Genomic DNA, 23,462 nt, shown 5'->3' with positions numbered 1-23,462 from the left:
TACTGCTGGTACCTCAGTGGTTTGTCACCTATATTCATCATTGAAGGAAATGCTACATTTCAGTTACACGTCAGGGAAAATATGGATGTAACTGTTTCTTATCTTAGTTTAAGGATCCCTTGAGGCCCTGGGAGGCCAGGCGTTCAAGGGGGAAGTTCTCCTGCCCAAGACCTCAGCCATGTTCTTTGTTTTCCTGGATCCTAGCTCCCCTCCCTCCAGCCCCAACCACAGAGTCCCCCCAGGAACCACGCCTCGGGGAGCTGACAGTGACAGACCTGACCCAGGATTCTGTGAGCCTCTCGTGGACGGTCCCTGAGGGTGAATTCGACTCCTTTGTGGTCCAGTACAAGGACAGGGATGGGCAGCCCCAGGTGGTGCCTGTGGCTGCAGACCAGCGCGAGGTCACCATCCCTGGCTTAGAGCCCAGTAGGAAATACAAGTTCCTGCTCTTTGGGATTCAGGATGGGAAAAGACGCAGCCCAGTTTCCGTGGAGGCAAAGACAGGTGAGAGCCCCCCAGCCCCCCAGCGGCCTTCCCACCATTTTTCACACTGCCTTATCTTTTTCCTTCTGCTGGTCTGCCCTCTGTCCATCTCTTTTGATTCATTTGAAAAGCCACAGTGGGACCCCTGGGTGGTTCAGTCGGTTGAGAGTCTGACTTTGGCTCAGGTCATGATCTCGAAGTCTGTGAGTTCGAGCCCCATATCAGGCTCTGTGCTGACTGACAGCTCAGAGCCTGCAGCCTGCTTCAGATTCTGTGTCTCCCTCTCTCTCTGCTTCTCCCCTCTTCACGCTCTATCTGTCTCTCTCTCTCAAAATAATAAATAAACACTTAAAAAAGAAAAGAAAAGAAAAGCCACACTGCCTGCCCCAGTTCAAGGAAAACGAGCCCAGTTCCTGGGTCTGCTCCGCCGGTTGATTTTTTCTCTCTTTTCATAATTTCCACTTCTGTTGAACGGGGGAAGCCCCTTCAGAACACTTCCTGGAAGGTGGGACAGACTGGGGGTGCTGGGGGAGGGGTGAAGGGAGCCAGGAGCCCTTTCTGCCTGCCTGGGTCTTGCCGCCATCAGCCTTGTGCAGCCGTCACCTCCTGAGAGTTTTGCCATCACCCAGTTTTCTTATGCTACTGGCTTATGCTCATTGCATCCCCTATCTGCAGCCCCCAGAGGACCCTTTCCCTCCTGTGGCCTCTTCCTGGAGCCTCAGAAACTGGGAACCAGAGGAGCCCAGGGCTGGCTGCCCAGCCAGTCTCAGTCAATTCCAGCCCAGCTGTGCCCCTTTCCTGGGTTTCAGTCCAGGCCCTCCCCTGCCCCTGGGGGCTCCCTGATGCCAGAAAACTCTAGCAATAACAATGCTGTCAGCGTCCTCTCTGGCCAGGAAGGCAGTGGGCCAGCTCCTTCTCAGGCCTCAGGATGGCTTTGGGACAGACACCAGATCCTTTCTCCATGTGAGCTCCCCTTCTCCTCCCCCCACCCCAAGTTGGCAGCCCCCACTACTTTCCCAGGTCCTGTGAGGGCCACCTCCATCATAACATCCTGCTTTCCCACCTGCTGTCTGCACTCATTGGGGATCCTGTGCCCCCTCTGATGTCCCCAGGACCCTCAGAATTTCCCCAGGGGCCAGTCAAATCACAAAGGGTAGGCTTCTTGGTAAAAGAAAATAAGTAAACCAAGATGCACCCTACTAGGAAAATAGTCTTTAGTAGGCGGGAAGAGTCTGGAAAGTCGGAGGAATAAGATAAGCAGGAAGCTAGGGATTCTTTTTTCCCGGAGATGTCACACTGGCTAAGTGGAGGGAGGCATGAGCCAGTTGGGGACGGTAGCAGAGATGGGAGGGTGATGGAAATATTTTGGGGAAGCACTGATCATTTGGGCAGTCCTGGGTTTTTCCAGCTCTAGCGGGAAGTAGTCAAAGAGTCATCCTGGAAAAAAATAAACATAAGAATCTTTCCTCTCTTTTAGCTGCCCAAGGTGACGCCAGCCTTGGGGCCCCGCCCCGCCTTGGGGAGCTGTGGGTGACAGATCCCACCCTGGACTCGCTGCGCCTCTCCTGGACAGTCCCCGAGGGCCACTTTGACTCCTTTGTCGTCCAGTTCAAGGACAGGGACGGGCCCCAAGTGGTGCCTGTGGAGGGCCATGAGCGCTCAGTCACCATCACCCCTCTGGACACTGGCCGCAAGTACAGATTCCTCCTTTATGGGCTCCTGGGCAAGAGGCGCCATGGCCCCCTCACTGCCGAAGGCACCACAGGTGAGAACATGCCCTGCAGGGCCAGGCTCTACTCCTGGGACTCCCCCAGGGAAGGCATCAGCAACCTGCCAGGCCAGGGACACAGGTGGCCACTTGTGGTGGCTGCCATCACAGTTGTTATTCTCCTTGCACAATCCCATAGCACTGGCCCTATAGGACTCAGCTGTGGCAAAGCCCTGTCTGCAGACCTCTCAGTCCTGCCCTTTGAGGTCACCCAGGCCACCAGAAACACGCAGCTCTTTCCTTTCTGTCTCCATCTCAGAGATCCGGAGTGCGGTGGATGATGCTAAAGCAAAGCATCCCCTAAAGCCCCGTCTTGGGGAGGAGCTACAGGTGACCAGCGTGACCCCAGACTCTGTGAGCCTCTCGTGGACAGTCCCTGAGGGCCAGTTTGACTCCTTTGTGATCCAGTACAAGGACAGAGACGGGCAGCCGCAGGTGGTGCCTGTGGAGGGCAGCCTCAGGGAGGTCCGCATCCCGGGCCTGGACCCACACCGCAGGTATAAGCTCCTGCTGTACGGACTGCACCAGGGCAAACGTGTGGGTCCCATCTCTGCCATCGCCATGACTGGTGAGTGAGGCTGTGGCCAGAATATGCCGTCCCTCCTTCTGGCTTCAGCTCGCCTGGCCTGACCCAGTCAGGGGATTTCTGAGCTTCCCATTTCCCTTCTTTTAGGGGAAGGGATGAGGTTTATCGAGGCATAATTTACATACAATTTTGTGTGAACAATGAGTGTTGGTAAATGTCTAAGTCATGAAACCATTGCAACAACTGAGATATAAAACATTTCCATTGACCCAAGAAACCCATTTCCCCATGCCCCTTTGCAATCAGTTTTCCCAAACCCAGCCTCTGGCAGCCACTAACTGTTTTCTCTCCTTACAGTTTTGCCTTTGTAAGCATCTCTTTTAACAGAACGTACAATACATATTCTGTGCTTGGTTTCCAATCCCTTGGAAATTCATCCCCCTGTATCATAGTTGGTCCTTTTTATTGCTGAACTCTTGCCATCACGTCCTTCACTCTTTCCCTCGTTCTCTCTTCTTGGAGAGTCTTGCAATGACAGACCGGTCACCCATCTCTCCCTGTCTCTCTGAACCAGCCTCCAGAGAAGATATCAAAACCGAGGCCCTAGGTCCTCCAGGGCCTGAGCCCCGCCTAGGGGAGGTGACTGTGGAGGAAGCCACGCCAGACACCTTGCATCTCTCCTGGACAGTGACGGAGGGAGATTTTGACTCCTTTGAGGTCCAGTACACAGACAAAGATGGGCAACTCCAAGTAGTCAAAGTAGATGGTGACCAGAATGACATCATCCTTACTGGCCTGGAATCTGACCACAGATACCTGGTGACCCTGTATGGTTTCCATGGCCAGCAGCGTGTGGGTCCTGCCCACATTGAGGCCCTCACAGGTGAGCAAGGAGAGCTCTGCTACCTTCCAAATGGCTGTGAGAGCGCAGAGGAGAGCAGTGTCCCCATGGTCATCCTGCCTCTCTCTCTCTCTCTCTCTCTCTCTGTCTCTCTCTCTGTCTCTCTCTCTCCTGTCTCTGTTCAGTCCCAAGGGAAGAGGAGGATGAACCTTCAGAACCTCCCATCAAGCCACAGCTGGGGCAGCTGGCAGTGACAGACGCCACCCCCGACTCCCTGCACCTCTCCTGGACTGTCCCCGAGGGCCAGTTTGACCACTTCCTGGTCCAGTACAAGAACGGGGATGGGCAGCCCAAGGTAGTGAGGGTGCCAGGGAATGAGGACCAGGTCACCATCTCAGGCCTGGAGCCAGACCACAAGTACAAGATGAACCTGTATGGCTTCCACGGTGGCCAGCGCATGGGCCCCGTCTCTGCCTTTGGGGTGACGGGTGAGTGGACGGTGGAAGCCCCAGGGTGGGGTCAGCCAGGGAGGGGGGTCACCTCTCTCAGGTGATGGGTGAGTGGGGTGCAGGAGGTCCCTTAGCTGGAGGCTGAGCCATGGTGTCCTTTGTGCCTCCCCTTGGGGACCAAGGGGTCCTCCTGGGCAGAAAGGGCCTCCATGAGCTATGCTGGTGTCTGTTCAGAGTTCCCCACTGCTGACCCTGGAAGCCCCCAAGCATGTTTTTGAGATTTCAGCTGAGCAAGCCCAGCCAGCCCCAAGCATGGGCTTCTCTGAACTGAATTTGGGGCCCCCAAACATGGTCACAGCTCTCCATTCTCCTAAGATCCAAGGACATCTCTTGGGGATCCTGCCTCATCCTTTCTGTGTGTCTCCTTTTCAGCTGCAGAGGAAGAGACCCCAACCTCTACTGAGGTGGAGGAGACCCCCAGCCCCACAGAGCCCAGCACGGAGGCCCCAGAGCCCCCCGAGGAGCCCCTGCTGGGGGAGCTGACAGTGACAGGATCGTCCCCAGACACGCTGAGCCTCTCGTGGACCGTCCCCCAGGGCCACTTCGACTCCTTCACTGTCCAGTACAAGGACAGGGACGGGCGGCCCCAGGTGGTGCGTGTCGGGGGTGAGGAGAGTGAGGTCACCGTCGGGGGCCTGGAGCCGGGGCACAAGTACAAGATGCACCTGTATGGCCTGCACAGGGGGCAGCGCTGGGGCCCTGTGTCCACTGTGGGCGTGACTGGTGAGTGAGGGTGAGAGCTGGGCTGGTGGGGAAGAAGGCCCTACAACACTTTCCCATTATTACCACCTGCATGAAAACAAATACTCGACACAACACATCTTCTTCTGCACATCAGATGGCCCGAGGATCTTGGTAAAGGGCACGCTCAGATGGCGCAGGTTTGGGCTGGGGCCAGAGATTCTCATTCTAATGTGATGAGGATGCTGCTGGTCGCAGGACCACACTTTGAGTAGCAGAACTACTCACTCACAACAAAGCAATTGCATGCTTTCCTAGAATTTTTTGACAGAATTGTACTTGCATCCCTGATTTCTCCCAGAGGCTCAGCCTCTCTGTAGTTCACTGGAGGCTGAGGGGGAGGGAGAGACAGAGGGTGTTCAGGACGCAGCATGCTGATGGAAGCACCTCTGGGCCCCATGGTTGGGGTATTACCAGACTTAGGATTCCCAAGGGCCAACAAGACTGGATGCCCTGAGTCAAGCACTGTGGGAGTTCCCTGGGGTAAGCCTGATCATGGCAGAGAGACAAGTTCTTATGGTGATGGGGCTCCCAAGCACAGGGAGACAGGCTGTGAACCAGCAGTCAGGTAACAGGGGATATTTGTATGACAGGAAGCTCCAGGGCCAGGCCAGACTGGGGAGCATGCCTAAGCCAGCCTGCCTGCGGGAGTCCACGGGACAGCTGAGAACCGAAGTTGGGCAGAAGTTAGCTTGTTGACAGTGTTGGAGTCAGATCCACGTCACAACTGGTGCCAAGGACTGGAAACTAGTGGCCCATGAGAGAGACCAAGAGGGTTTTGTGTGAGATCCTCTGAGCTGGGGAGAGAGTCTTGAGTAGGGGTGGGCTGTAGGGACAGCTCAGAAGCCAGGGATTTCTCCCGGGGATAGAGAGGGTTGTTGCATAGTTAAGCTAAGGCTGACACCATCAAATGTTCGCTGAAAGGCTCATCCTGGCCCCCTGTGAGGAACGGGTGGGACAGGGAGGCAGGGAGCCCAGTAGGGACTTGGATATTCAGGTGAGAGGCAACGGTGTTGGGGGAGTGCAGGTGAGGCAAGCCAGGCTGGTGGTGCTGCAGGTGTGGGGAGTGAGGAGACCCAGGAGGAACTTGAGAGTGAGTTGCACACTGTTGAGTCTGATGGCAGCTGGGGACAGGAACAGATCCAGGAAGATTCCAGGCTTCCAGTTGGGGAAGGGGGTTCTGAGCTGTTTGGGAGCACTCAACATGAGCTAAAGGGAGTGAGGTGTCAAGGAGACCCCAGTGGAGCGAGGCCCAGGGCACAGTGTGCAGGGGAGGTGGGTGCAGGAAAAACTGGGAGAGGTGGCGGGGTGTGGGTAGGGGTGGGTGAGGGCAGGGCGAGATGAGGGTAAGGGGCAGAGAAGGCCAACATTGAGGGACTGGGAAGAGTAGATGAGTTAGAGCCACTGTGGCCAGCAATGCTGTGTTCCTCATTCTCTTATGTTTGTAATACACCTGCTTATACTCTGACCTGCCTGCCTGTCCTCACCTGTCCCTGTGTGTCTCTGTGCAGCTCCAGAATATGAAGCCATGACCACCCAAGCCCCATCCACCATGGCCCTTGAGCCTCCCATGAAGCCACGGCTGGGGCAGCTGGCAGTGACAGACGCCACCCCCGACTCCCTGCACCTCTCCTGGACTGTCCCCGAGGGCCAGTTTGACCACTTCCTGGTCCAGTACAAGAACGGGGATGGGCAGCCCAAGGCGGTCAGGGTGCCAGGGAATGAGGACCAGGTCACCATCTCAGGCCTGGAGCCAGACCACAAGTACAAGATGAACCTGTATGGCTTCCACGGTGGCCAGCGCATGGGCCCCGTCTCTGCCTTTGGGGTGACGGGTGAGTGGACGGTGGAAGCCCCAGGGTGGGGTCAGCCAGGGAGGGGGGTCACCTCTCTCAGGTGATGGGTGAGTGGGGTGCAGGAGGTCCCTTAGCTGGAGGCTGAGCCATGGTGCCCTTTGTGCCTCCCCTTGGGGACCAAGGGGTCCTCCTGGGCAGAAAGGGCCTCCATGAGCTATGCTGGTGTCTGTTCAGAGTTCCCCACTGCTGACCCTGGAAGCCCCCAAGCATGTTTTTGAGATTTCAGCTGAGCAAGCCCAGCCAGCCCCAAGCATGGGCTTCTCTGAACTGAATTTGGGGCCCCCAAACATGGTCACAGCTCTCCATTCTCCTAAGATCCAAGGACATCTCTTGGGGATCCTGCCTCATCCTTTCTGTGTGTCTCCTTTTCAGCTGCAGAGGAAGAGACCCCAACCTCTACTGAGGTGGAGGAGACCCCCAGCCCCACAGAGCCCAGCACGGAGGCCCCAGAGTCCCCCGAGGAGCCCCTGCTGGGGGAGCTGACAGTGACAGGATCGTCCCCAGACTCGCTGAGCCTCTCGTGGACCGTCCCCCAGGGCCACTTCGACTCCTTCACTGTCCAGTACAAGGACAGGGACGGGCGGCCCCAGGTGGTGCGTGTCGGGGGTGAGGAGAGTGAGGTCACCGTCGGGGGCCTGGAGCCGGGGCGCAAGTACAAGATGCACCTGTATGGCCTGCACAGGGGGCAGCGCTGGGGCCCCGTGTCCACTGTGGGCGTGACTGGTGAGTGAGGGTTAAAGAGCCTCCTGGGTTGTGTCAGGTAAGGTTCCATTGGTAGAGCTCCGGGGTGTCCTACACTGGAGAGCCAGGATCCTCAAACCCCGCCTAACCCACCCTTTGTCCAGTAACATCTCAGGAAAGTGTGATGTAGTGTCTGGAGTGGAAGCCTTTGAGGCAGTGATACCTTGACCCATTTGTGGGCTTTCTGCTTTGCCTGGGTACTCTGGAAAGATCTTTTTTGTGTGTGTGGTTGAAACAAATGCCATGAAATACTAATTCATTCAGCAAATATTTACTATACACGACTCGAATTTACACACAAAAGAGAAAAAAATAACAAATGAAATCCTATGTGTCCATTGCCATCCTAATGTTACCTCCTGGCCAGCCTGGCTCATCCCACTCTCTTTCTGCCCTCCTCCCACCAGAATATGTTCTTTATTAACAGCTTAATTGAGATATAATTTACATGCCATAAAATTCGCTTGTTTTAAGTATACAGTTTCATGATATCTAGTATATTTCCAGAGTTGTGCAACCATCAGCCCTATCTAATTTTAGAACTTTCCTTCGGCCCAAGAAGAAAACTGGTGTGCAGATGTGCAGATCCAGGCCACCACTAATTTACTTTCTATATCTGTAGATTTGCCTTTTCTGAACATAGACACGTGGTATCACCCAATATGTGTTCTTCTGTGTCTGGACTCTTTCACTGAATGTGTTTTTGAGGTTCCATGTTGTAACCTGTAGGTGTACATCATTCCTTTAGTCCAAATAGTATTCCAGTGTATGGATATACTGTTGTAAGCTCATCCCAGACACTCTATACTTCATTGCTTCATATTTAAGTGTATTACTCTTTTCAAAAAGACTAAAAATAGAGGCACCTGGGTGGTTCAGTTGGTTGAGCCTCCAACCTCGGCTCAGGTCATGATCTCGCAGTCTGTGGGTTTGAGCCCCGTGTCAGGCTCTATGCTGACATCTCAGAGCCTGGAGCCTGCTTTGGATTCTCTGTTTCCCTCTCTCTCTGCCCCTCCCCTGCTCATGCTCTGCCTCTCTCTCTCAAAAATAAGTAAACATTAAAATTTTTTTTTAAAGACTAAAATTAAAAAAAAATTTTAAAGACTAAAAATAGCCACACTATTATTTTTTCTTTAAAAATGAACATTTGTTAATATCATTACGTATGTAGGTAGTGTTAGTTTCCTGATTGTCTCATAAGTGTTGTTTTGCAATTTGTTGCTGGGATCAGGTCCAAAAACGGGAGGATACATTGCAATTGGGAGAACTGGAATTTTATATAGGGTGATCAGGATTGTCCCTGAAGAGGTGACATTTGAACAAAGAGTTAAAGGAAGTGTGGACATGAACCACGCAGGCATCTGGGGTCAGAACATGCATGCAAAGGGGATAGTCACTACAAAGGCCCTGAGCTTAGAGGCTGCCTACCAAGTTTGACAGACCATAAGGAGACCACAAGAAGTTTGATGATAAGCAGAAATGGGTCTCAAGTTAGGCTTACAGAGCTGGCCCACCTTCTGGTCTGAATCCAGGAGAGCCGGGGCCTCAACTACTTCTTCTAGCAATAGGAAAGCTTCTGTTTGCATCTATTCCCAGATCCTGAAGGGGAGCCCCCTGCCAATACCCTTCTGAAGCCACACTTGGGAGAGCTAGCAGTGACGGACGCCACCCCCGACTCCCTGCACCTCTCCTGGACTGTCCCCGAGGGCCAGTTTGACCACTTCCTGGTCCAGTACAAGAACGGGGATGGGCAGCCCAAGGCAGTGAGGGTGCCAGGGAATGAGGACCAGGTCATCATCTCAGGCCTGGAGCCAGACCACAAGTACAAGATGAACCTGTATGGCTTCCACGGTGGCCAGCGTGTGGGCCCCGTCTCCACTGTTGGCTTAACTGGTGAGTGTGCGACAGGACACTGGGCCCTGCCCTAGCTGGACTCAGTTTCTCTTTCACTGTTAGTATTCAGGTATTTTTGTCCCACTGTCCCTGAGACTGAGCCTCCCAAGCTCCTGAGAGTGGTTCTGCTAGTGTCTCTACTCCAAGTCTTTGGTGTTACCCAGACACCTCAGCCTTTACACACAGGCTTTTTTTTTTTTTTTAAGTGAACTCTATACTCAACATGTGACTCAAACTCACGACCCCGCGATCACAAGCTGCTCACTCTACTGACTGAGCCAGCCAGGTGCCCCTACGTACAGGCTTTTTGGTCCTTGAAGAGGCAGGACATCAGGGAAATAACATAGACTCAGGCAGACCTGGGTTTGAAGCCTCAGCCTATTTGAGCTGTGTGACCCCAAGAGAGTCACTGAATGTCTCAGTGCCTCCTTTTCTTCATCTGTAATGAAAGAAGAGGAAGAAAATTAGTCTCTGAAAATTCTTAGAATGAACTCTCATAATTATGAGAATCCTGCCAGCATGGATGCTATTACTTCAATGGTGAGTATTAGTCAAATGTGCAACTTCACAAGGCACTTCGCCTCCTTCATTACTCACTAACAGGGCTGTTCGTTGCTTTTGTTAAGGTCCTTTGGAGCTATTACCCTTCAATGCTTAAGACCCAGTTTCCAAACAGAACAGATAGGAAACAAGATGCTTTTTTTTTTAATTTAATTTTATTTTATTTTTTATTTTTGGGACAGAGAGAGACAGAGCATGAACAGGGGAGGGGCAGAGAGAGAGGGAGACACAGAATCGGAAACAGGCTCCAGGCTCCGAGCCATCAGCCCAGAGCCTGACGCGGGGCTCGAACTCACAGACCGCGAGAGCGTGACCTGGCTGAAGTCGGACGCTTAACCGACTGCGCCACCCAGGCGCCCCCAAGATGCTTTTGTAATTCAACAATTAAGGAAGAATGAAGGGGCGCCTGGGTGGCTCAGTCGGTTGAGCATCCAGCTTTGGCTCAGGTCATGATCTCACAGTTTTTGAGTTCGATAGCTCAGAGCCTGGAGCCTGTTTCAGATTCTGTGTCGCCCTCTCTCTCTGCTCCTCCCCTGCTCGTGCTCTGTCTCTGTCTCTGTCTCTCTCTCTCTCTCAAAAATAAATAAACATTAAAAAAATTTTTTTTAAAAAGAGGAAGAATGAAACCCTATGCAGAACAGAAAAGACGAAAAATCTGAAGGCGTGATGGGTCATCTGTACCATAAATTACTTAGAGAGCTAATACAAGGTCCAAAACAACCCAATTGCAAAGATGATCACATGTGGTCTCATCTCTTTGGCCTCAACTGTGAAATCTAAATTCATCTCTAAAAATGCTCAGTAGGGGCACCTGGGTGGCTCAGTCAATTAAGCATCCGGCTTCAGCTCAGGTCATGATCTCTCGGTCCATGGGTTCAAGCCCTGTGTCAGGCTCTGTGCTGACAGCTCAGAGCCTGGAGCCTGCTTCGGATTCTGTGTCTCCCTCTCTCTCTCTGCCCCTCCCCCACTCATGCTCTGTCCCTCTCTCTCTCTCAAAAATGAATAAATGTTAAAAAAAATTAAAATGCTCAGAAGCCTTCTAAATCAAAGGAGGTATTAAAGGAAAATACTCACAAAGTAGAATTTCCAAACCTGAGTAGATGTACCTTCTGATGTGACTTATCTGCTATGCTTGGTGGTATTATAAAGCCTTAGTTCTGTCCCTATGCACAGATTTGCTCTGCAGCTCCCAAGGGTTCAATGCATGCATGTGTTGAGTAGGCAGTCCCAGCCTACCACCATGGTGTCACCACAAGAGTATGCTCTGTCTGTTGGTTACTGAACATTCAAACCAGGGAAATGATGTCTTAACCCTGGGGAGATGCCTTGGCGTGCCTGGGAGAAATCCAATATCTTTTATGAGAAGGGAACCCACAAGGTATTTCCACACAGTCTCTTTATCTCCTGATCCAGCCCCAGGAAAGGACCAAGAAATGCCAGCACCAACAGACTCACCCACCATGACTCCCAAGCCTCCCATGAAGCCACGGCTGGGGCAGTTGGCAGTGACAGACGCCACCCCCGACTCCCTGCACCTCTCCTGGACTGTCCCCGAGGGCCAGTTTGACCACTTCCTGGTCCAGTACAAGAACGGGGATGGGCAGCCCAAGGCAGTGAGGGTGCCAGGGAATGAGGACCAGGTCACCATCTCAGGCCTGGAGCCAGACCACAAGTACAAGATGAACCTGTATGGCTTCCACGGTGGCCAACGCATGGGCCCCGTCTCTGCCTTTGGGGTGACGGGTGAGTGGACGGTGGAAGCCCCAGGGTGGGGTCAGCCAGGGAGGGGGGTCACCTCTCTCAGGTGATGGGTGAGTGGGGTGCAGGAGGTCCCTTAGCTGGAGGCTGAGCCATGGTGCCCTTTGTGCCTCCCCTTGGGGACCAAGGGGTCCTCCTGGGCAGAAAGGGCCTCCATGAGCTATGCTGGTGTCTGTTCAGAGTTCCCCACTGCTGACCCTGGAAGCCCCCAAGCATGTTTTTGAGATTTCAGCTGAGCAAGCCCAGCCAGCCCCAAGCATGGGCTTCTCTGAACTGAATTTGGGGCCCCCAAACATGGTCACAGCTCTCCATTCTCCTAAGATCCAAGGACATCTCTTGGGGATCCTGCCTCATCCTTTCTGTGTGTCTCCTTTTCAGCTGCAGAGGAAGAGACCCCAACCTCTACTGAGGTGGAGGAGACCCCCAGCCCCACAGAGCCCAGCACGGAGGCCCCAGAGCCCCCCGAGGAGCCCCTGCTGGGGGAGCTGACAGTGACAGGATCATCTCCAGACTCGCTGAGCCTCTCGTGGACCGTCCCCCAGGGCCACTTCGACTCCTTCACTGTCCAGTACAAGGACAGGGACGGGCGGCCCCAGGTGGTGCGTGTCGGGGGTGAGGAGAGTGAGGTCACCGTCGGGGGCCTGGAGCCGGGGCGCAAGTACAAGATGCACCTGTATGGCCTGCACAGGGGGCAGCGCTGGGGCCCCGTGTCCACTGTGGGCCTGACCGGTGAGTGATGGGGCAGGGATCAGAGGTTTTCAGGGAGAGCTACCTTTTGTCATCAGTAACCTGGATGAGTCTTCTGCTCTTTTGCTAGTCCTTGAGGATCCAGACCTTGGCCCCCATTCATGCCTTTCCTCTATGGTCTGTGGCCTGTGGTTAGTAGTGTGGCATTTGCTGACATGAAGCTTCATCGTACACACCAGCATGACCTCCTTCTGATGGTCAGCCCCTGGGCTGCTAAGAAGTGTGTCAGGCACAGGCCAAGCACGCATACACACATGCGTGTACAGGTGCATTTGCACATGCACACACGCAAGCATGCACACACACACAAGAAAGAAAGAAACACGACATCATCCAATCACATTGGGACGATTAAGTAATTAGGCATCTAGAAGATGAGCTTTTATGCCATCACTGAAATGTTTTGACATAAGACAGTTACTTGATAATATTACATTGAAAAAGGAGCCCCCAGGTTTTGTAAGGATGCTAATCACAGCCACTGGAAAATAACATGGCATGGCAAGAAAACTGGAAAGAAACACGTCTCACGAGATGCATGTTTTGTGGGGCAGGATAGAATGTTCCAGCCCTTTTCTTGCTTTATTCTATTCTGTGTTGCCCAAATTTTGTTAAATAATGAGTACTTCTTTTATAGTCAGGGAATATTTCCTTTAAACATAATATCTTCTCCTTCCTTGTGCTCTTTTCGTCTCTTCCCCATCACTCTCACACTTCTTTCATTCCTAATTTTGAAAAAGTTATTTCTAATGTAAGAAATTAGGGGGGCAAATCACAAGGTGAATTAAATTCTAAAAGGGCAGTCAGGGTGGCTTTTCTAAATCAGTGTGAGCCCAATGCTGATGCCTGGTGAGAGCCCTTCACAGAGATCATCTGCCTGCTCCAAAGGCCGTCGTGTGAAGGCCTCTCCGTGGGCGTGGGGCTCACCACCTTTATGACACCCAGTGAGCGGCTCTGGGAGGTTCACTATCCTCTCCTGAACATACTCTAGACAAAGGAGCGATTTCACACAGCCTCTCTGACTCCTGGGGGATGGGCCTCTTTCTCTCTGTGCCTTCTTAGGAGTGTAGCAGGATGGGGAGAACGGGAATGATCAGAAAGTGGACATGATAACAGCTCCCGCCCTGAAGGAATGTGTTACTTTTGATCCACTGGTCAATTTTGTTGCCCTCTGTCACAGCAAATCACAAGCATACACAAAGTAAGGAGGACAGTGTAAGGGACCCACGGCCTACCCCCCACACCCACTATCCGATGATGAATTTTTATAGTCCAGGGTTTCTTTCTAAGTCTACATTATTCTGGTGAAATAATATCAACATTATAGAATGTGTTGGTATGGAATAGGGAAAAATAGGGGAAAAAGTCTCTCATGAGGACACCTTTTGACCCAATAATTGCCATTAATAACAATATCAATAACACGTCCTCTCTCTGCATTTCCCATACAGCGCATGTTTTCACATTACAGAGTGGTCATATGATTCTTGGCTCATCCTTTGTTTTTGTACATCGGTTATATTGTGAGCATTTATTTTGCGGCTGCACAACCTGAATTAATCATCATTTTAATGGTTATTTGATGCTTCATGGTAAAAGCGCCACAACAAAGTTAATCATCTTCTGTGGGCCATTTGGGTCCCTGACACATCTTGTTGTTATGAATAATCCTGTAATGGACCCCCATGACACAACTTTTTCCTACTTTTTCATAATTTTCTTAGGATCGCTGCCCAGAAATGGGATTATTGGGTCAAAGTAAATGAGAATTATTTTGGCTCCTGGCACATGTCTGAATGACCTTCTGAATGTTTATGGTGCCTGCCAGTCCGTGCGTGACGGGAATTGGGAGCCCTTCTCAGCACTCTCCATCAACAAGTTACTAGCTGGCTAATCCAAAGGCTCTCCAGCCTCTACTCCACGGCTGGAGGAGTTATCACTGGATGCATTTTGTTGTCCTAATTGGCATCAGCAGCAGAGAAGCTGACAACTAAGCCCCCATTCCCCTGTCTTCTCTCAGCCCCCCAGGAGGTTGTGGAGGAGACCCCCAGCCCCACAGAGCCCAGCACGGAGGCCCCAGAGTCCCCCGAGGAGCCCCTGCTGGGGGAGCTGACAGTGACAGGATCATCCCCAGACTCGCTGAGCCTCTCGTGGACCGTCCCCCAGGGCCACTTCGACTCCTTCACTGTCCAGTACAAGGACAGGGACGGGCGGCCCCAGGTGGTGCGTGTCGGGGGTGAGGAGAGTGAGGTCACCGTCGGGGGCCTGGAGCCGGGGCGCAAGTACAAGATGCACCTGTATGGCCTGCACAGGGGGCAGCGCTGGGGCCCTGTGTCCACTGTGGGCGTGACTGGTGAGTGAGGGTGAGAGCTGGGCTGGTGGGGAAGAAGGCCCTACAACACTTTCCCATTATTACCACCTGCATGAAAACAAATACTCGACACAACACATCTTCTTCTGCACATCAGATGGCCCGAGGATCTTGGTAAAGAGCACGCTCAGATGGCGCAGGTTTGGGCTGGGGCCAGAGATTCTCATTCTAATGTGATGAGGATGCTGCTGGTCGCAGGACCACACTTTGAGTAGCAGAACTACTCACTCACAACAAAGCAATTGCATGCTTTCCTAGAATTTTTTGACAGAATTGTACTTGCATCCCTGATTTCTCCCAGAGGCTCAGCCTCTCTGTAGTTCACTGGAGGCTGAGGGGGAGGGGGAGACAGAGGGTGTTCAGGACGCAGCATGCTGATGGAAGCACTTCCGGGCCCCATGGTTGGGGTATTACCACACTTAGGATTCCCAAGGGCCAACAAGACTGGATGCCCTGAGTCAAGCACTGTGGGAGTTCCCTGGGGTAAGCCTGATCATGGCAGAGAGACAAGTTCTTATGGTGATGGGGCTCCCAAGCACAGGGAGACAGGCTGTGAACCAGCAGTCAGGTAACAGGGGATATTTGTATGACAGGAAGCTCCAGGGCCAGGCCAGACTGGGGAGCATGGCTAAGCCAGCCTGCCTGCGGGAGTCCACGGGACAGCTGAGAACCGAAGTTGGGCAGAAGTTAGCTTGTTGACAGTGTTGGAGTCAGATCCACATCATAGCTGGTGCCAAGGACTGGAAACTAGTGGCCCATGACAGGGACCAAGAGGATTTTGTGTGAGATCTTCTGAGTTGGAAAGAGAGTCTTGAGATGGGGTTGGGTGGTAGGAGCAGCTCAGAAGCCAGGGATTTCTCCCGGGGATAGAGAGGGTTGTTGCATAGTTAAGCTAAGGCTGACACCATCAAATGTGCACTGAAAGGCTCATCCAGGCCCCCTGTGAGGAACGGGTGGGACAGGGAGGCAGGGAGCCCAGTAGGGACGTGGATATTCAGGTGAGAGGCAACGGTGTTGGGAGAGTGCAGGTGAGGCAAGCCAGGCTGGTGGTGCTGCAGGTGTGGGGAGTGAGGAGACCCAGGAGGAACTTGAGAGTGAGTTGCACACTGTTGAGTCTGATGGCAGCTGGGGACAGGAACAGATCCAGGAAGATTCCAGGCTTCCAGTTGGGGAAGGGGGTTCTGAGCTGTTTGGGAGCACTCAACATGAGCTAAAGGGAGTGAGGTGCCAAGGAGACCCCAGTGGAGGGAGGCCCAGGGCACAGTGTGCAGGGGAGGTGGGTGCAGGAAAAACTGGGAGAGGTGGCAGGGTGTGGGTAGGGGTGGGTGAGGGCAGGGCGAGATGAGGGTAAGGGGCAGAGAAGGCCAACATTGAGGGACTGGGAAGAGTAGATGAGTTAGAGCCACTGTGGCCAGCGATGCTGTGTTCCTCATTCTCTTATGTTTGTAATACACCTGCTTATACTCTGACCTGCCTGCCTGTCCTCACCTGTCCTTGTGTGTCTCTGTGCAGCTCCAGAATATGAAGCCATGACCACCCAAGCCCCATCCACCATGGCCCTTGAGCCTCCCATGAAGCCACGGCTGGGGCAGCTGGCAGTGACAGACGCCACCCCCGACTCCCTGCACCTCTCCTGGACTGTCCCCGAGGGCCAGTTTGACCACTTCCTGGTCCAGTACAAGAACGGGGATGGGCAGCCCAAGGCGGTCAGGGTGCCAGGGAATGAGGACCAGGTCACCATCTCAGGCCTGGAGCCAGACCACAAGTACAAGATGAACCTGTATGGCTTCCACGGTGGCCAACGCATGGGCCCTGTCTCTGCCTTTGGGGTGACGGGTGAGTGGACGGTGGAAGCCCCAGGGTGGGGCCAGCTGGGGGGGGGGTCACCTCTCTCAGGTGATGGGTGAGTGGGGTGCAGGAGGTCCCTTAGCTGGAGGCTGAGCCATGGTGCCCTTTGTGCCTCCCCTTGGGGACCAAGGGGTCCTCCTGGGCAGAGAAGGGCCTCCATGAGCTGTGCTGGTGGGTCTCTAGGGTTCCCCACAGCTGATCCTGGAGACTCTCCTGCATGTTTGTGAGATTTCAGCTGAGCAAGCCCAGCCAGCCCCAAGCATGGGCTTCTCTGAACTGAATTTGGGGCCCCCAAACATGGTCACAGCTCTCCATTCTCCTAAGATCCAAGGACATCTCTTGGGGATCCTGCCTCATCCTTTCTGTGTGTCTCCTTTTCAGCTGCAGAGGAAGAGACCCCAACCTCTACTGAGGTGGAAGAGACCCCCAGCCCCACAGAGCCCAGCACGGAGGCCCCAGAGTCCCCCGAGGAGCCCCTGCTGGGGGAGCTGACAGTGACAGGATCATCTCCAGACTCGCTGAGCCTCTCGTGGACCGTCCCCCAGGGCCACTTCGACTCTTTCACTGTCCAGTACAAGGACAGGGACGGGCGGCCCCAGGTGGTGCGTGTCAGGGGTGAGGAGAGTGAGGTCACCGTCGGGGGCCTGGAGCCGGGGCGCAAGTACAAGATGCACCTGTATGGCCTGCACAGGGGGCAGCGCTGGGGCCCCGTGTCCACTGTGGGCGTGACTGGTGAGTGAGAGCTGGGGCCTTTCTTTGCTCTCTTGATTTCTCCCTTTAGAGATCAGCACTCCTCACAAATGGTCCTTTAGGCCCCTCTCTTTCCTCATATGGTGCTGGTGATCCTGCCTCATGCTTTCATTGAATGAGGATGATAGAGACTGTGTTTAGGGTCAGTAGGCATGTACCCTGTGCTTATAAGTTTTACCTCATAAGTTCCCTGATACGGAACCTCAGACTTGCTTAGTTTTTCCTGTATGGCTTCCTCAAGCTCCCTGGCTGGGTGTTTTAGTGACTCAGAATGTGGCTGCACAACCAGGGTCTCTGGGTTTGAATCCTGCTCTGAACGTATTAATTGTGTGAATTCACAAACATTTCTTAACTTCTCTGTGCTGCAGAGCCACACAAAATTGGCATGATAATGATATTGGCACCCACGTTGTTGTGTGAGGCTACTCTGAGCTGCTAATAGCAATGCCTGGGACACATTAAGCACTCTAGAAGTACCCACTACAAAACATTCATTTCATAGCCTGAGCAAGGCAGTCCCTCTCTCTCTTTTGAAGGGTCCTGCCAGTGACCCCTCGGCCTCCTCTGCTCTGTTCCAGCCTCCCAGCCCACAGAGCCCCCTGTGGCACCCCGCCTAGGGGAGGTGGCCGTGGTAGCCGTGACCTCTGACACAGTGCACCTCTCATGGACCGTGGCCCAGGGCGTCTTCGACTCCTTCCTGGTCCAGTACAAGGATGTGCAGGGGCGGCCCCAGGCAGTGCCTGTCGGTGGACCCCTGCGCGAGATCACCATTCCGGGTCTGGCCCCCGGCCGGAAGTACAAGTTCCTACTCTTTGGACTCCAGGATGAGAAGCGGCATGGCCCTATAGCTGCAGATGCAAAGACCCGTAAGTGAAGGCTGGAGGCCACCTTCAGCACTGGAGCCTTCCCAGTGTCCTTCGCCCCCTTGTGGTGACCGTTAGAGTTCCTTGTTTCTGTGCTCCACGCTCCAGACCTATTTATTTACTGAGTCCAGTGAAATCCAGGTCCAGGGCTCCCCGCTTAGCCTTCATTCTCATCCTTCTCCCTACTTTTCCTACATCCCGAGGGACACTGCTTTCTTCCTCGGCTCATCTTTTATCCCTACTCCTCTGCCGCCCCACTTCCTAACATGTGGCCTAGCCATTCCCTCTAGCTCCCGGAACCAGCTCCCACAGCTCTAGCACCCTGAGGAAGCTCTGTCTGCCTCTGTCGCCATTTCTGTCACTCTCCCATACACCTCTCTCTCTTTTCCAGCCCCAGACACAAAACCTCCCCGCCTGGGGGAGCTGACAGTGACAGACCTGACCCCAGACTCTGTGAGCCTCTCATGGACAGTCCCTGAGGGTGAATTTGACTCCTTCGTGGTCCAGTACAAGGACAGAGACGGGCAGCCCCAGGTGGTGCCTGTGGCCTCAGACCAGCGCGAGGTCACCATCTCAGGCCTGGAGCCCAGTAGGAAATACAAGTTCCTGCTCTATGGGCTGGCCGGTAGGAAGCGGCTGGGCCCCATCTCTGCTGATGGCACCACAGGTGAGTCCCAGCCCTGTACCCCACCTTTTCTAGAGCTGCCTCCTATCCAAGCCCCCAGAGCTGCCCCGAACCCCTGCCTATCCATGCAGTTTAATTCTCCTGCCTTCCGCCTTTATAACACCAAAAGCAAACATTTACTGAGTCCCTGTCACATGCTAGACACTATTCTGAGTATTTTACATGCATTATTTCCTTCATTCACCGACTGCTGATGTAATAAAGAAAATCCGGTCTTTGGAGCCAAGCAGACCTGTGTTCAAATTCCAACTGCCAGTTTTGTGGCCATTGGCAAGCCACTTCTTTCCCTTGAACCTGAGTTTCTGCACCTGCATAATACTTATGAATAATAATACCTATTGGCACTTAATAAATGATCACATCCTCCTCCCTGTGTCCCAACGGAGGCAAGAAGTGGAAAATATGGAAGGATTTGGCTGCAAAAAGACTATGGAAAAAATCTGCTGTCATTGTGCCCATTACTTAGCCCCCTGAGGAAGGGTGGAGGTGGGTCACTGACCCTTACTCCACTCCCAGGACCATGAGTCACCCTGGCCAGACAGGGATGGGGCACATGGTCACTTGGGGCCTGGGACAATCAGACTGCATAATTCTCTTCCCCAAACCCTCACTATGGGGAGTGACTACAGTCTTCCCCTCTGACCCCGTCATCCAATACCCATCCCCACCTGGGCAGGTCTCTTCTGTGTTCTGCTCTGCCCTTTGTTCTCCCAGTGTTGCCCCACCCGGCTGCCCTGGTCCAGTGGTATTAGTGCAGGGCTGGGGAAGTGGGTAGAAGGACGGCCCAGGCTGCTTGCAAGAGAGGGGGACGTCCTGGCCAAGCTCTGGCTGCCCAGCCCAGCCCTTAGTATTTAGGGGTGTCTCCCTGACAACCCAGATACCCTCTGGGAGCCTTTTTCAGCTCCAGCCACATCCCTGCTGAAGGGGTTAGGAGCCAGGGGGAAACTGAGGCCCTTCTCTACACCCCCAGGCACCCTACCTCACAAGGTGATCTTTTATGCATTTACAGCACCCTGATCACGCCGAGGAGGGAGTGGGCGCAGGAAGGAGTTTGTTCAGTGGCCTCCAGAGGAGAGATCAAGCTGCTCGCTCTCCTTCCTTTGGGCAGACTGCAGCCACACTGCAGGGACCCTTTCCTAGACCCTCATGCCTCCCCGAAGTTGCCAGGGCTGGGGTAAAGGCAGCTCTTGACCAAGAGTTTCTCCTCCCACTCTCCACAGCTCCCCTGCAGAAGGAGCAGCAGCGCCCGCCCCGCCTGGGGGAGCTGACAGTGACAGATGAGACCCCAGACTCCCTGCGCCTCTCATGGACAGTGGCCCAGGGCCTCTTTGATTCCTTTGTGGTCCAGTACAGGGACACAGCTGGGCAGCCCCGGGCAGTGCCTGTGGCCGAAGAGCAGCGGGAAGTCACCATAGAGGGCCTGGAGCCTGGCAGGAAATACAAGTTTCTGCTCTATGGGATCCACGGAGGACAGCGCCTGGGCCCCATCTCCGTCCTGGGAGTGACAGGTGAGCAGGAGGACCTGGGGCGTAAGGAGGCCTGCTCTGGAGGAACGCAAATGCAGTGGGGCCAGCTCTGATGGTAACCAAGGAGCCCATCAAAAGCTGGAACCAGGGCAGGCGTGAGGAAAGGCCCTGGCAGCGGTCCCCAGCGTCCCGGCCCCCACCCTGCTCAGCGCCGCCAGCTGTGCCCCATCACTCTATTGAGGCAGCTCTTTCCTCCCCGCAGGGTGGCCTTGCCAGATAGGGGCAGACCCCTCCTGTGGGTGAGTCAGGAGCACTTTTTGTCAAATGGAAAATAACTGGAACAGAAAGTAGGCAAGGGGCATAGCAACCCGTAGAAGTGGCTGCCATGATGGAGCAGGCTCCTCCTCGGGAGTTACTAACACGCAGCTCAGGTCAGCAGGACGGGGCACTTGGGCCCAACATGGCGGGCGTGATTTGCCTTTCTGGCTCACCAGCCAGCAACTTCCTCAGCTTTTCTCAGGAGGACCATGTGCCCCGAGCTCAGGGAGTGAGCAGCTATTCCTACCGCAGACCATCAGCCTAGGCACCCAGGGAGGGTGGGGAGGGAGCAGGCTGTGCAGACATCTTGAGGCGTGAGAAGACACAAAGGTAGAAAAGGGGAAGCAAGCCCCTGATTCAGACACTGCAAGGGAGCCAACAGAGGGTAATGGGGCCACAGTGCTGCCTCAGAGAGGCCCAGGGGTGGCAGGGAAATGACAGAGTCAAGAGAAGGAAGGTGCCAGAAGAGCCTCAGTCACCCCTGCTCAGCATCTCCCCTGGGCTTCTTCCACACAGCCCCAGAAGAGGACACGCCAGCCCCCTGGCACCCAGCCACAGAGGCCCCCGAGCACCCTGAAGGGCCCCAGCTAAGGACACTGGCAGTGAGCGACATAACCCCAGACTCCCTGCACCTCTCGTGGAGTGTGGCTCAGGGCCCCTTTGACTCCTTCGTGGTTCAGTATCAGGACACGGATGGGCAGCCCCAGGCCTTGCTCGTGGATGGCAACCAGAACAAGGTCCTAGTGTCGGGCCTGGAGCCCAGCACCTCCTACAGGTTCTTCCTCTATGGCCTCCATGAAGGGAAGCGCCTGGGGCCCATCTCAGCTGAGGGCACCACAGGTACTGCCGGTTGAGGGCCCTGTATCTAGGCCTCCCCACCTCTAGTCTGGGACTGAAAGGGCTAAAGGGGGTGCCCAGAGGTGGTGACACATAAGCAGGGTACTATAGAGGGAGGAAGGCGTGCACTAGCAGTCCTTGGCTCTACACACGCGTGCTCACTGTGGGTCCCACCTGTCAGTGCCAGCCCCACATTAGCTCCATTTCGCAGATGGGAAACGGGAGGCCGTGGTGGGGTGGTAGAAGAGACTGCCCCAGGCCACCGAGGTGGTGTGCTTCTGTCTCCCACCCACTCTGTGCAGGGCCTGCTCCTGCCGGCCAGACCCCAGGGGAGCCGGGGCCCCGCCTGTCCCACCTGTCGGTGACTGATGTGACCACCAGTTCGCTGCGACTCAACTGGGAGGCCCCATCTGGGGCCTTTGACTCCTTCCTGCTCCGCTTTGGGGTCCCATCACCAAGCACTCTGGAGCCCCACCTGCGTCCCCTGCTGCAGAGGGAGCTGATGGTACCAGGGACACGGCGCTCAGCGGTGCTACGGGACCTGCGTCCAGGGACCCTATACACCCTTACGTTGTATGGGCTGCGTGGGCCCCACAAGGCCGACAGCATCCAGGGCACGGCCCGCACCCTTAGCCCAGGTAAGGCCCCTACGTTGGGCACGTTCGCGTGCTGCCCCAAAGTGTGGGGTGGGGAGTCATTGTACTCTGTAGGGTGGGACCTAGTGCCTCAGCCAGAGGGAAGGTCAGTGAGTGGTGGAAGGCTTGGAGGAATCTACAGAGACTTCCTCTTCTAGATCTAGAGGAAAGGGGTGGTGGTGAGCAAGTCTGGAGCCACTGGGGCCTTGGAAGAAGGGGTGCGGATCCTGGGGCCAGAGGCCCCCTGCCCCGTGCCCTCACTGCCACTCCTTGGCACCCACCCCCCTCAGTTCTGGAAAGCCCCCGTGACCTTCAATTCAGCGAAATCAGGGAAACTTCGGCCCTGGTCAGCTGGACGCCTCCACCATCCAGAGTGGACAGTTTCAAAGTTTCCTACCAGCTGGCAGACGGAGGTGACACCCTTTTGCCATGTCCTCACCTGCCCTCATTTCTCCTGCTCCCTGCACTCTAACAACCCTGCAGCCCTTCCTTGATTCCCTGGGCAAACATCCAAGCCCGACATGTTTGCAGGGGAGCCACAGAGCGTGCAGGTGGATGGCCGAGCCCGGACCCAGAAACTCAAGGAGCTGATCCCAGGCTCTCACTACGAGGTGACGGTGGTCTCCGTCCGTGGCTTTGAGGAGAGCGAGCCACTCACAGGCTTCCTCACCACAGGTAGGATGGACTGAGACCCGGGCGGGAGGTAGGGGGAGAATGAAGGGGGAGGGAAAAGGGGGTGAGGCCAGCAGAGCTTGGGAAGGTGAGGGGTGGGGAGAGGAGCAGGGGACAGCTCTGAGCCCCCTCCCTTCTCCCAGTTCCTGACGGCCCCACCCAGCTTCGTGCACTGAACTTGACGGAGGGATCCGCTCTGCTGCACTGGCAGCCCCCCCAGACCCCTGTGGACACATATGACGTCCGTGTCACAGCCCCAGGGGGTGAGCGAGGCTGAGGCCTCTGGAGAAGACTCGCTGAGGGTGGGGAGAGGGGCTCTGGCAGGGCACGAAGGGGACAGATGCTGATGCTCACCCCCACTCCCAGCCCCCCCACTGCAGGGCTCAACCCCTGGCAGTGCTGTGGACTACCCTCTGGGTGGCCTTGTGCTCCACACCAACTACACGGCGACGGTACGGGGTCTTCGGGGCCCCAACTTCACCTCCCCGGCCAGCATCACCTTCACCACAGGTACGGCCTGTGAGGTGTGCGTGACAGGGGGAGGGAAGGTCCAGGGGAGCTAGGATGGGCCTCGTCTCCATCTTCTGTTCCCA

At 54.8% G+C, this 23,462-nt stretch overlaps 1 protein-coding gene across 13 annotated transcripts in view; it reads left to right on the top strand.

Annotated features, from left to right (window-relative positions):
* TNXB (tenascin XB) overlaps nt 1-23,462 on the top strand; it is a 57,535-nt gene that overhangs the window by 32,070 nt on the left and 2,003 nt on the right. For 2 of the 13 annotated variants that reach the window (XM_045057283.1, XM_045057291.1), the window contains 23 exons: nt 205-504; nt 1,961-2,248; nt 2,511-2,819; nt 3,352-3,660; nt 3,804-4,106; nt 4,500-4,850; nt 6,380-6,703; nt 7,097-7,447; nt 9,062-9,358; nt 11,312-11,662; nt 12,056-12,406; nt 14,445-14,777; nt 16,308-16,631; nt 17,025-17,375; nt 17,972-18,259; nt 18,648-18,923; nt 20,162-20,449; nt 21,242-21,565; nt 21,865-22,200; nt 22,488-22,610; nt 22,729-22,872; nt 23,013-23,132; nt 23,236-23,379. In XM_045057283.1, coding sequence (XP_044913218.1) covers nt 205-504; nt 1,961-2,248; nt 2,511-2,819; nt 3,352-3,660; nt 3,804-4,106; nt 4,500-4,850; nt 6,380-6,703; nt 7,097-7,447; nt 9,062-9,358; nt 11,312-11,662; nt 12,056-12,406; nt 14,445-14,777; nt 16,308-16,631; nt 17,025-17,375; nt 17,972-18,259; nt 18,648-18,923; nt 20,162-20,449; nt 21,242-21,565; nt 21,865-22,200; nt 22,488-22,610; nt 22,729-22,872; nt 23,013-23,132; nt 23,236-23,379 — 6,585 coding nt within the window. Of the gene's footprint in view, nt 1-204; nt 505-1,960; nt 2,249-2,510; nt 2,820-3,351; nt 3,661-3,803; nt 4,107-4,499; nt 4,851-6,379; nt 6,704-7,096; nt 7,448-9,061; nt 9,359-11,311; nt 11,663-12,055; nt 12,407-14,444; nt 14,778-16,307; nt 16,632-17,024; nt 17,376-17,971; nt 18,260-18,647; nt 18,924-19,950; nt 20,116-20,161; nt 20,450-21,241; nt 21,566-21,864; nt 22,201-22,487; nt 22,611-22,728; nt 22,873-23,012; nt 23,133-23,235; nt 23,380-23,462 lie in introns of those variants that run through there. The other 11 variants (XM_045057289.1, XM_045057284.1, XM_045057290.1 and 8 more) reach the window with 11 other exon arrangements.

This window comes from Felis catus, chromosome B2, assembly GCF_018350175.1.
Source record: "Felis catus isolate Fca126 chromosome B2, F.catus_Fca126_mat1.0, whole genome shotgun sequence".
Taxonomy (NCBI): Eukaryota; Metazoa; Chordata; class Mammalia; order Carnivora; family Felidae; genus Felis; species Felis catus.
Note: the sequence above shows the minus strand (reverse complement) of the source record. Positions and strands in the feature narration are given on the sequence as shown.